The sequence below is a fragment of the Gopherus flavomarginatus genome, chromosome 5 (genome assembly GCF_025201925.1).
Source record: "Gopherus flavomarginatus isolate rGopFla2 chromosome 5, rGopFla2.mat.asm, whole genome shotgun sequence".
Taxonomy (NCBI): Eukaryota; Metazoa; Chordata; order Testudines; family Testudinidae; genus Gopherus; species Gopherus flavomarginatus.
This window is the reverse complement of record NC_066621.1, coordinates 116,999,847-117,013,185: the sequence shown is the minus strand read 5'-3', so window position 1 is coordinate 117,013,185 and position 13,339 is coordinate 116,999,847. Positions and strand designations below refer to the sequence as shown.

Here is a 13,339-nt window from a genome sequence, read left to right as displayed (position 1 = left end):
ACAACTCCCAGCAAAAATCCACCCTCTCCGGAGTTAACACCAGCTCCTTAGTTTACCCTAGAGAAAACCTGTTTTCTGTTCAGCTAACATCAACCACTTGGGTCTCTTAGGTTACATGGAAAACGTACTTCTTTATTCACCACAAGGTCCATAGTCTGACCACACCCTCCCATAACAGATACAATATTAAAGATGACAAATTAAAGAAGCAGTGTAATTTTATTTAAAACTTTGTAACAAAGGTGGAGACTAGGGGACAGTCTGTTCTAGATTTGATTTTGACATATAGGGAGGAATTGGTTGAGAATTTGAAAGTGGTAGGCAGCTTGGGTGAAAGTGATCATGAAATAATTCATGATTCTATGGAATGGTAGGAAGGAGAACAGCAAAATAAAGACAATGGATTTCAAGAAGGCAGACTTTAGCAAACTCAGGGAGTTGGTAGGTAAGATCCCATGGGAAATAAGTCTAAGGGGAAAAACAGTTGAAGACAGTTGGCAGTTTTTCAAAGAGGCATTATAAGGGCACAAGAGCAAACTATCCCACTGTGTAGAAAAGACAGAAAGTATGGCAAGAGATCATCTTGGCTCAACCAGGAAATCTTCAATGATCTAAAAATCAAAGAAGAGTCCTACAAAAAGTGGAAACTAGGTCAAATTACAAAGGATGAATATAAACAAATAACACAAGTACATAGGGACAAAATTAGAAAGACCAAGGCACAAAATGAGATCAAACTAGCTAGGGACATAAAGGATAACAAGAAAACATTAGAAGCAAGAGGAAGAACAAAAACAAGGTAGACTCCTTACTCAATGGGGAGGAGGGAGAAATAACAGAAAATGTGGAAATGGCAGAGGTGCTTCATGACTTCTTTGTTTTGGTTTTCACCAAGAAGATTGGTGGTGACTGGATGTCTAACAAAGAATACCAGTGAAAATAAGGTAGGATCAGAAAAGGCTAAAATAGGGAAAGAACAAGTACAAAATTACTTATACAAATTGGATGCCTTCAAGTCACCAGGGCCTGATGAAATGCATCCTAGAATACTCAAGGAGCTGAGTGAGGAGATATCTGAGCCATCAGTGATTATCTTTGAAAAGTCATGGAAAATGGGAGAGATTCCAGAAGACTGAAAAAGGGTAAATATAGTGCCAATCTACAGAAAGGGAAATAAGGACAACCAATGGAATTACAGACCAGTTAGTTTAACTTCCGTACCCAGAAAGATAATGGAGCAAATAATTAAGCAATCAATTTTCAAACATCTAGATGATAATAAGGCGATAAGTAACAGTCAGCATGGGTCTGTCAAGAACAAATCCTGTCAAATCAACCTGATAGCTTTCTCTGACAGGGTAACAAGCCTTGGGGATAGGGGGAAGCGGTAGACGTGGTATATCTTGACTCTAGTAAGGCTTTTGATACTTTCTCGCATGACCTTCTCATAAACAAACTAGGTAAATGCAACCTAGATACAAGGTTGGTGCAAAACTTGTTGGAAAACCATTCCCACAGAGTACTTATCAGTGGTTCACAGTCATGCTGGAAGGGCATAATGAGTGGGGTCTTGCAGGGATTAGTTCTTGATCTGGTTCTGTTCAATATCTTCATCAATGATTTAGATAATGGCATAGAGAGTACACTTATAAAGTTTGCAAACAATACCAAGCTGTAAAAGCAGCAAAGCATCCTGTGGCACCTTATACACTAACAGACGTTTTGAAGCATGAGCTTTCGTGGGTGAATACCCACTTCGTCGGATGCATATCATCCGACGAAGTGGGTATTCACCCACGAAAGCTCATGCTCCAAAACGTCTGTTAGTCTATAAGGTGCCACAGGATGCTTTGCTGCTTTTACAGATCCAGACTAACATGGCTACCCCTCTGATACTTAATACCAAGCTGGGAGGTATGGCAAGTGCTTTGGAGAATAGGATTAAAATTCAAAATGATCTGGACAAACTGGAGAAATGGTCTGAAGAAAACAGGATGAATTTCAGTAAGGACAAATGCAAAGTACTCCATTTAGGAAGGAACAATCAGTTGCACACATGCAAAATGGGAAATGTCTGCCTAGGAAGGAGTACAGCGGAAAAGGATCTGGGGATCATAGTGGCCCACAAGCTAAATATGAGTCAACAGTGTAACGCTGTTGGAAAAAAAAAGCAAACGTTCTGGGATGTATTAGCAGGAGAGTTGTAAGCAAGACACGAGAAGTAATTCTTCCACTCTACTCTGTGCGGACTAGGTCTCAACTGGAGTATTGTGTCCAGTTCTTGGTACCACATTTCAGGAAGGATGAGGACAAATGAGACGGAGTCCAGAGAAGAGCGACAAAAATGACTAAAGGTCTAGAAAACATGACCTATGAGGGAAGACTGAAAATTGGGTTTGTTTAGGCTGGAAAAGAGAAGACTGATGGGGGACATGATAACGTTTTATGTACTTGAAAACTGTTATTACAAGAAGGAGGGAGAAAAACTGTCTCCCTTAACCTCTAAGGATAAGACAAGACAAGTAGCAAGGGGCTTAAATTGCAGCAAGGGAGGTTTAGGTTAGACATTAAGAAAAAACTTCTGTCAGGATGATTAAGCACTGGAATAAACTGCCTAGGGAGGTCGTGGAATCTCCATCATTGGAGATTTTTAAGAGCAGGTTAGACAAACGCCTGTCAGGGATGGTCTAGATAATACTCAGTCCTGCCATGAGTGCAGGGGACTGGACTAGATGACCTCTCAAGCTAGTACAGACAATTCTCTTTTCAGCCTACTGATCTGTTTACCTCCCTAATCCTGTCTCCCAAGAAATGAGGCCTCACCCATGTCCAATTACTCAGGTCAAGTCAGGCCTACACATGGAAAGCACAGTTTGCGTACACTGAAGAAAAAATTACTCTTTTAGCTTCATACACAGAGCCTGTGCCACAGGTTGCTGAGAAACACAGAAGTAGAGTTGCTTCAACATTTGGAAAACAGACAATCTAGAAGAAAATGGGTCAGAGGATTTCATGCTCTTCTGCTAATGAGTGTCTAATATTTATTTACCTACTTCACGGAGGTGCTGATAGGATTCGGTCATGTTTGTAAAATGATTTAAACAGTATAAGCAGTATGTGTGATTTAAGCAGTATATTATTATACCCATTATTCACTGGGTGCTTTCCAAACACAAAGGAGGGGACAGTCCCTGCTACAAAGAGTTTATAATCTAAACAGTGGTTCTCAAACTTTTTTTGTCCACAGACCACTTGAAAATTGCTGAGGGTCTCAGCAGACCACTTAATCTTTCCAAATGTTGTTTGTGCTGTTATCCAACTATTGTAGAACGCTTTAGATAAAAGTGCTATATAAAAAAAAAAAAACTTAATAAACTTTTTTGTTCTATAAATAAAAGCACACAATTCATATTTTAATATCAGTAGTGTTACCTTTCTAATGTGATGGATGTGCCCTCTCTCCCCCTCCCCAGCAGCCACCGAGCTGGGGCTGGGAAGGAGAGAGGTCTACCGTGGCAGCAGCCGAGCTGAGGCTGGGGAGGAGGGCCATCTCTCCCAGGCAGCCGCAGCCCTGGAGCTGGGGAAAGTTGCCCCTTTCTCTCACTGTCACAGCCCTGCATGTCCCAAATTCCCCCACCCCTCTTCTCAGCCCACTGCCCCTTCCCACCTACCCCTTACTCCCCCCAAGGCCACCACCTCAACTTACATGTGCGCCTTCTCCAGGGTCCAGGCACCTAATTAGTGGAGCCACACCTGAGCACTCCACTAATTAGGTGGGTGGCCCTGCATTCTTTCATGTGCGGCCACCCAGGCATGCACCTTAGAGGGAACTATCCGCAGACCACCTTAATGGAGCTCGCGGACCACTGGTGGTCCATGGACCAGTTTGAGAACCTCTGATCTAAAAAGACAGAGAGATGAAGGACAGGGGAAAGGTATACTATGTTCAAGCAGAGTGATCTGGGTGATGGGGCAAAACTTCTTAGTTTAACTTTTTAAAAGTGTAAAATTAAGGTATCTTCTCCTATCCTCCCTATACATAACTGAACTACTTTGATCCATATAAATACTTCAGATTAACAAGTATGTGAAACACACACATACAAAAATCCAAAAATACTGGGTCAAACAAATGTACAATAGAACTTCACTAATCTGAACTACTGAAAGGGAGAGTCCAGTGCAAGTAAGTGAGGTTTGTGACCCAGTGAGTGCTGGGGAAGAACATTAGCACCATCAGACAATTATAAATGACCTACTCCTTCTTCAGGGGATTACCTGAATGCCTGGGGCATGCTAGGAATTGATATGGTGCTCCCACACTGGAAAAACCATGTCATATTCCCCTCGGGTTTATGAGAAGCATGTCATGAGTCACATCACTCTTGCCCCCAACACAGCAGCAGAATCTCACTGGTTTGTGTTTCAATCAACTACAAGCTCAAAATTTCTTTTTCCATTTGGGTTTGTAGGTTACCAGAGTACAACTTTATGAGATTCGACTAAGTGCAAAGTATTATTTTATAAGTTATCTACCTCAGTTTGCTTCGCCTCACCGTCAGAAGCCAGGAAATACCTATTTTAGCTAGATTCCAGATTTGAACTAATGTTCGCATCCAGGTGAATCATCATCAGCATTTCATTTACCTGAAAGGCACGTGGCCTTGTAGTTGTGGTTTGTGATCTAGAGCTTTCCTGTGATGGCAGGTGGGGATCAGGCACAAACTCTTTCAACTTCTGCAACTGTTCTTTTTGTTCCCTGCACACACACACACACAAAAAGTGTTACCATTCTGTGACATAAATTAACTGTTAAAAAAAAAAAAAGGGAACCAATACGTACACCAACAAAATATATTGTAGTAGTATTATTAAGAATCATTATTCACTACAGAGTTTATGGCTGGGATAAGCTATGACACAAGCAGCTGGTAGCACCCCAACAGCCAGCATACTGGGAGAGACTTGACTTAGATTGTGAGCTCTCTGATGCAGGGACCATCTTTTTGTTGTGTGTTTGTAGGGTGCCTAGCACAATGGGGTCCTGGTCCATGACTGGGACTCCTAAGTGACACCTCAATACAAACAATAAATAATAACAGCTGCAGCAACTCGGAGCTCCCTTTACATCCAGTGTTCCTAACACCTGGCTTTGGAAAAATGCATTGGATGGCAAATCCAGATCAGCACACAACTGATACCAGACCTGTCAGTTGCACAGAGAGGAGATCTAGTTGAAGTCACCTGAAGTTGAGAAAAGCTATTCTCTACATTTCTACTACTGCTTCTGTCTCAAAGCATCATCAGAAAGAGTCTTATCAATTTCAAGCCACTTACACTGAATTGTTCTGCTTATGATCTGCTCTTTCTGAAGTACACAATGAGAAGAGTCAGTGTAAAGTAGAAAACAACTCTCAGTATGGTTTGATACAAAAGGGTGACTTACCCAGCGTTAACTTGAAAACTGAGGAAAACAGTGAATAGAATCTTCTTTAATTGAACCCTTTCTTTGGTGCTGTAGAGAGAATCTGCTTTCACACGTGAAGCCTTCTTGTATCAGTTTATTAAGCCTTAAACACCATTCTCTAAAGCACAGGTGACAAAGTCCCTGACAATCTGGTGTATTAAACCAGTTCCCATGACAGATTAAATTCTTCAGAATCATAACTTCCATTCACTTTTTGAAAATTACATTTCTAGCACTTCTGGTTGCAATTAAAACCTTCCATATGGGAATAAAAGGTATATTATGTTTATGAGTGTGAAAACAAAACAGCTTTGAAAGAAGTAGAAAATGTCCACATTCATTTCAATGTGTTTTTAACTGAAACCTAAGGATGACAAATGTCAACAGTAACTGTTTAACTGTTCATCATTTTAGCATAAAATCCAGCTTGTGCGATTATCACCCTAAAGGGTGCAATGGCAGATGCAGGAAAGTGGGGGCGCCCACTCCCTGGACTTTGTCTTTACCAAATACTGCTCCCTCATTGGTCTTCCTGTTCCCTCTGGAAGGTGAACCACGACGCTCTGTTCTTAGGTCTATTCTTCTTCTTTCTACACTCTTCCCTGAAATACCTCATTCATTTACATTCCAATTTACAAGTTTACCTCTTCCTTTTTGATGTTCCTTCCTACAAATGTGCATGATGCACCCATACCCATGGTACCTGTGCACCATTCAAGCTTTCTCTCTATATATATTACACCATTAGGGCACCTCTGAATGTTTCCAGTGGTAAGGGATTTTGAAAAACAGTTTGGAGGAATATTTTTCTGTTTATTGCTGCTCGGTCATTCTTCAGGATTCTTGTGATAATGATTGTTTTATATTTCATTATGCAGATAATAAAATCCTGTCTCAATCTCATTTTGGAGCTGTGGGTTGACTACAGGATGAACAAAGCTTTTGCTATGGGATGCATGGAAAGGGGCAATCTCTGGGATCATCAGTTGGCTGGGCCCTGGTTTATTCAATTTGGATTTGGACATGGACAGAGAGCCACTGCAGCGAGCAAAGAACTGAAGTGGCAAACTCTCATCAGGCTCTGTTGCCTAACAAGTGGACCACTACATTTTGAACCAGCAGGTGAGGGTTTTTATTTTATTTTTTTTTGCCTTCACACATTCAACCCCAGGTACAGCACATTAGAATAGTTGAGTTTTTCAGTGATAGCTACTTGGATTACTGTGGACAGATCCACATCTAAAAAGCTGTGTGCTGACTAGCCAAGGATGTAATAAAAAGCATATTTTGCTACTGTCATCATCCAGTAATCTACGGACACTGAGGCATCTAGTAGCATCCCAAGATGCTATCACTATAACAAATGAAAAGGTAGACACTTTCAGTTATTTACTAAGTGCTGGTGATGAATGGAACACTGTATAATAAACAGAAAAAAAGATACTTTCTCTCACAAGCGTCTTAAAAACTTGAGGACCATGCTAAAGTTTGGCAAGTTCTTCAAAGCATTTTCTACTTCCCACCAATATCACCTCTGTCTTTCCCAGGTTTTGTTTTAGTCAACTATTTTTTCATTCAGCAGCAGTGGTCTCTCAGGTACTGAGATATCTAGATGATGGCATTGTCTACAGAAGATTTGCAGCTAGCTTACATCTGCATATTGTTGGTATTGGGTCTGTCGTATCTCAAATCTTCCCTAGAATTGTAACAATTTAATAAAGGATGGTAAAGTTAAATAGAAGGATAAACAAGTTAAACCCCGAACAAGTTCTCATGTGAAATCTCTCTAGGAAGTACAATAGCCCACATGACATGACAGGAATGAGGGAAACCAATTTAATACAATTCTGTTCATCTCACCAGGTCACTCAGATGAGTCATCAGCACTTCATAATTAAAGGGTGCTGGTCAAGGGCGCAGACAGATCTAACATCATGTATGTGTGCCAGCTGTCTTTGGATAAGAGGAGATTTTCCATCAGTGTGATCAGTGCAGTTTCTGTTCCATATGCTGGGCTAAAATCTGTCAGGGAAGGTTCTAAGATATTAACAGAGGTCAAGTGCTGCTGGAGATGGCTTTTCACCAATGCATCAATCACTTTGCCTGGGAAGGGAAGGTTACCGATAAAGTAATTGACACTAAGTGATGGTTTCTTGAACACATGCCAGACGACTGCATGTTTCAGGAAAGTTGATAGGCTGCCATCTCTAAAGGAGGTGTTAATGTTCTATTCTATGTCAGCAGTAGACTCAAGTGCTCCTGACTGGCTGTCACCAACCAAGAGGGGTACATATATGATTTCTAAGAACTGGAGAAGCTATCTTTGACCCAGTCAATCTTTTCTCAGTATACTTTACAAAGTTCTTCACACCGGGTGATGCTAGATTTCAAATGAGAGAAATGATAAAAAAAAAAAAAAAAAAAGCACTGCACAAAACCAAAACAATCCATATTAAGTGGATTAAGATCTGGCTAACTGATAGATCTCAAAACACAACAGTTAACAGGGAATCATCAATAATTACGATGACTCTACAAGAGTTCCACAGGGATCAGTTCTCAGTTCAACTCTGTTCTGTATTTTTATCAATAAATTGCAAGAAATAGAAAATCAGAGCTGATACAATTTGCAGGTGACACAAAAATTGGTGGAGTGGCAAATAATAAGGAGAACAGAACTACATTTAGGAACAAAGAATGTGGGCAGCCATATTTACTGGACATGTGCACGTGAGTGAGAGGCGGAAACCTCAGGAAAGCAGTAACTCTGAAAAGGACTTAAGGGTCACTAGATAATCCACAGAACATAAGCTTCCAATGTGAAGCTGTGGCAAACAGGCTAACCCAATCCTTGGATGCATAAACAGGGAAATGTTAAATACATAGAGAGGTGATATCAAATTCACATACAGCACAGGTGAGATCGCTACTGGAAAACTGTGTCTAATTCTGATGTCTAAACTTTAAAAATGATTATGAAAAATTGGAGAGGGTTCAGAGAGGTACTATAAAAAATTAATTTGAGGTCTGGAAAACATGCTTTACATTGAGAGACTTACGAGCACAGACTTAAGAAGTACTAGATCAGAGTCTTTAAGTACCTACATTGGAAGTAAACATTAGACTTTATGGAACTCTTTAACCTAGCACTGGCATAACAAGATGCAATAATTGGAAGTTGAAGTTAGATAACTTCAATCTGGAAACAAGACAACTTTTAAATAGTGAAACATTAGAACAGATTATCAAAGAAAATGGTTAGTTCATCATTATCTGGAGTCTTTAAATCAAGACTGGCTGAAAGTCAAAGGGACTTAGGTGCCTAACTCACTTGGGCACTTTTGAAAATTCAACCTGGATGTCTTTCTAATAGATAGGATCTAACTCAACAAGTTATTGGTCTTGACAGTAATGAAAAATTCCCTCGATTGCAGGAATTACTGGGTGAAATTCTATCCTCTGCATTATACAGCTATGACTAGATAAAATCTATTCAGGTCATTATGCAGAACAGTTCTTTTGGATGAAATTTTGCACCTGCTATTGTGTAGAGGATTTATTGGCTTCTCTAAAGTTTGCAGCATAGGACTACAGGAATTCCTTGCTCAGCAGTCATGTTAAAGCTACTGGACAACAGGTGGTTATAGAGACTATCAACACCCTGATTCTATGGTTGGATAAAATTCTCCAGTAGAATGTTTTGGAAGCTTGCTGGGGTCATGAATCTCCAAGGGCAGACCAGCACAGTCAATAATCAAGATAGCCCATTTACACTACTAAACTTTTTTTTTCTATTTCTCCCATGTTAAGTATCCTCACAGCTTCTTGTCAAACTGTCTTAAATGGGCTATCTTGATTATCACTACAAAAGTTTAATTAATTAGCATCTTAGAGTTGGTTGGGCAACTCCCACCTTTTCATATTCTCTGTATGTATATATATCTTCTCATTATATATTCCATTCCATGCGTCCGATGAAGTGGGCTGTAGCCCACGAAAGCTTATGCTCAAATAAATCTGTTAGTCTCTACGGTGCCACAAGTATTGTTCTTTTTGCGGATACAGACTAACACTGCTGCTACTCTGAAATCAGGCTTACTAGTTCATGTGTGATTTTCCATACATCTTCCTTCCTCACATATTGGTAAATTCCTGCTAGTATTTCCTGTACGTTATCTAAAAAAATATGATCTTTCCTCTGTTCTTATGAACAAAACTCTTACGCATGCATTGGTTCTTTTTCATTTTGACTACTCTAACCTCCTCCTTTCTGCCCTTACTAATTTCTGTATCACTTACCTCCAGAGTATTCAGAATGCAACAGCTAAAGTCATCTTCAGGCACTCTTCATCGATGTCACTCCTTTCTTAGCTTCTCAACTTCTATATTAAGTTAAAGTTTTTGGCCCTCATCTTTACAGATCTTCACAACTCTGCTTCTGCCTACACCCTAGATATTGGCAATGTTCTCATTCTCATAGTATCTGGGTTCAGTTAAAATATAGTGATAATTGAAATGAACAAGGAAAAGGAAAAGGAAAATTAAGATAGTAATATCTTGGGATTTGCACAGAATAAGAAATCCATATGCTTCAAGCCAAACATTCATCACATCTGGGGGTGAGAAAGGAAATTATTGCCCTCCACATAGTACTGTACAATTGAATGGGTTTAATAGATCAGCCAGCCTAGGGGCAGCTCCTTGAGGCATCATGTATTGGCAAATGCAAGAGGCATAATACCAGAACAGATGTAATAATTGTCTAAACTGATAAAGCAAATCCTGTGACCCTGCTTGACAGTATTTAATACAATTCCATGGATTAATTCAGATAAATTACCAACTTTTTCCCCTAAAGAAATTACAAGATTAGCCAACTCACCGAAGCATTTTCAGCTCCTGGGCAGCCTTGAGGATTATTTCATGCTGTCTTTGACTAAGGACCATTACCCCTCCAAGTGACTGTTCAGGGTCCAGATTTGGCTCTGCTCCCAGCATGTCAGATGAATGTGGTGGTGGAAGGGGTGGATCAAGCTGATCCTCCAAAGGTCGTAGTCTGTCTGCTTCATCAGGATACCATCTATCTGACAACCGTTCCCTCTCCCAGTCAGTCCTTTCAGGAAGGTAATCTCGCTTCTCCCTCGATGTATCACGCCTCTCTGGATACTCTCGGATCCTCAACTCCCCCCTGTCTCGGAAGTCTCTGTCATAGAGATCTCTGTCTCTTTCCTCCCTCCACCGGTCCTCACGGTACCTGTCCAGAGGTGGAAGTGGTGGCAAAGGTGGAAGAGGAGGAATGTCCAGGTCATGCCTCGGTGTCTCTCTGTCATCCAGAGGTCTCAAGTAATCTCTGTCCCATTCTCTATCTAATTCTCGATCATAAATATCCAAGGGTCTTCCAATCCTGTCCAGATCTCTATCCAACTCCCTCTCCCTAGGCCTTTCCCAATCATCCCACCAAGTGTCTCGTCTGTCAAGATCAGAAGACAAAGAAGGTAGAGGAGGAAGAGGTGACAGTGGAGGCAATGAATGACGCAGTGGTAATGTGTCATCTCTATCATATGGATCCAGGTGATCATCCCGAATATCTGTGTCACGCTCTCTCCAATATCGATCTCTTTCCCAATCATCCAATTGCTCATGCTCTAAAGGACGGGTATCTCGTCTATCTAATGAAGGTTCCTCTTGCATTCTCTCCTCTTCATGACTCCAGGAAGCTCTTGTTGATTCCTCTCGATGATACAGAGATAATTTCTCTGAGTTGTCTCCTAAGCGGATTGGTTTATCAATACTGCCTGTTTCAGGCCTGCCCATTTCCCTCTCCCGGCTACCTGATTGCCTGACAGAACCCCTCTCCCGACTTCCTGCCCGCCTGACAGGACCCCTCTCCCAGATTTCATCCCGCATGACAGGACCCCTATCCCGGCTTTCAGCCCGCATGACAGGGCCCCTATCCCAGGTTCCTGATTGCCCCCTATCCCTGCTGTCTGCCCGGCCAGCTGGTTCATTGTCTCGGCTGGACAACACCCTCTCCCGGCTGCCTGACCGCCCAACTGGCCCCATCTCCCAGTTGCCTGACTGCCCATCTGGCAACTTCTCCCTGCTACCTGACCGCCTATCCAGCTGCTCCTCCTGGCTGCTCACTCTCTGGATCATCCCCCGGCCTCGGGTGGCTGCCTGTCTGGGCAATCCTCGGCCTCTGTTTGTTAGCCCCCTGCCCCTGCCGTCGTCCAGCCTGCCCTGCCCCCTGCCCCGGCCGTCGTCCAGCCGGCCCTGCCCCCTGCCCCGGCCGTCGTCCAGCCGGCCCTGCCCCCTGCCCCGGCCGTCGTCCAGCCGGCCCTGCCCCCTGCCCCGGCCGTCGTCCAGCCGGCCCTGCCCCCTGCCCCGGCCGTCGTCCAGCCGGCCCTGCCCCCTGCCCCGGACGTCGTCCAGCCGGCCCTGCCCCCTGCCTCGGCCGTCGTCCAGCCTGCCCTGCCCCCTGCCTCGGCCGTCGTCCAGCCTGCCCTGCCCCCTGCCTCGGCCGTCGTCCAGCCTGCCCTGCCCCCTGCCTCTGCTTACTGGTCCACTGCCTCTATTATCTTCTGGTTGAACTGGCCCTTTACCCTGGTTATCTTCTAATCCAGGTAGTCCTTTACCCTGGCTATTTTCTGAAAGGGGCAATTTACTATCTGTAGATTTTAAGTCTGTATTTCCTGTCACAGGGGATGGAGGTAAGGCTGCTGTTCCTCCTGTTCTTGGAGGAACAGTAGACTGCACAGTTACAGGTGTACTGGGAAGTGGTGTTGGTTTTTGATTCTGAGTGGATGGAGGTTGAGTAGTTGATTTTGTCTCTTCTACTTGCTGTGCAGGATCCTGAGAACTCCAAGTCCACTTTTTAGGCCCAGGAATGACTTTTTTGACTTCAGCTTTGGGTGGTTCCTGTTGAGCTTTTGTCAAGTCCTCAGCTGGCTGAACTGGACCAGAATGCTTTGCCTCTGTATCAAAGGAAACTGGAGTAGACTGAGTTCTATTTGCCAACTCCTGGTTGACAGCTGCATCAGCAAAAGCTTCTCTGTTTTCTGTTCGGGACTCTGCTTGAGACTGCTGTTGTCCAAAAGGAGGTCTGGGCCCCCTCCACTGTGACCCACTTGGTCGGGAACTGTGCATCTGTGATGTGCTTGGGGATGTATAGAACTGTGCTGCTGGCCCACGGGGGATAGTTCCCCATTTGCTTGAAGACCGTGCATCGGAATTCTGACCTTCAAATCTTGGCCTTGGCCCTTCCAAGTGCTGGCCTTCAAAACGAGGTCCTCTCTGTCTTGGCCCTTCAAATCTGTCAAAGCCTCTTCCCCGAAGTCCATCAAACCTACAGGTAAAACAAGAGACATATTTGAATGAACAAATTAAGTGAGAATTCTCTAGAAGATATTTTCACCTTATAAAACAACTTTCATGCAAATATCTCTGTGTGCCTCATAAGCAAACCCCATTAAATCAGTACAGAAACACGGAAAAACGCACTTCAATTTCACACTGCACAACTGAGAGTGACATAAGCCACCTGCAGACTCAGCAACCTCTAGAAAATAATATTAGATGAGCCACAAAATAATCAGTGTCATGCCCCACTGTTGCACCAATGTGCGAAGTTATGTCTCTGTGCTGGCTCATATTATCTGGGGCATCATTCATAGACATGTAATGGAAAAAAAAATCCTGCTTATGTGAGAGCAGCAGCATTTGAAACACGCTATATAGATGGCAGTGGCTGAAAGTGTACATTTCAGCCATGAAGACTAGTTCCAGGAGAAACGCTGACTTAAAATCTTAGCTGGAAATCAAGTATGTTATTTTAACATGTCCTGTGTTTAAAGCTCCAGACTAGGGCTCAGA

At 42.8% G+C, this 13,339-nt stretch overlaps 1 protein-coding gene across 3 annotated transcripts in view; it reads right to left on the bottom strand.

Moving 5' to 3' along the window:
• Positions 1 to 13,339, bottom strand: part of YLPM1 (YLP motif containing 1) — a 96,668-nt gene that overhangs the window by 67,451 nt on the left and 15,878 nt on the right. For all 3 annotated transcript variants that reach the window (XM_050955640.1, XM_050955639.1, XM_050955638.1), the window contains exons 5-6: positions 10,350 to 12,812; positions 4,648 to 4,759 (exon numbers count right to left, since the gene is read on the bottom strand). In XM_050955640.1, coding sequence (XP_050811597.1) covers positions 4,648 to 4,759; positions 10,350 to 12,812 — 2,575 coding nt within the window. The remainder of the gene's footprint in view (positions 1 to 4,647; positions 4,760 to 10,349; positions 12,813 to 13,339) is intronic.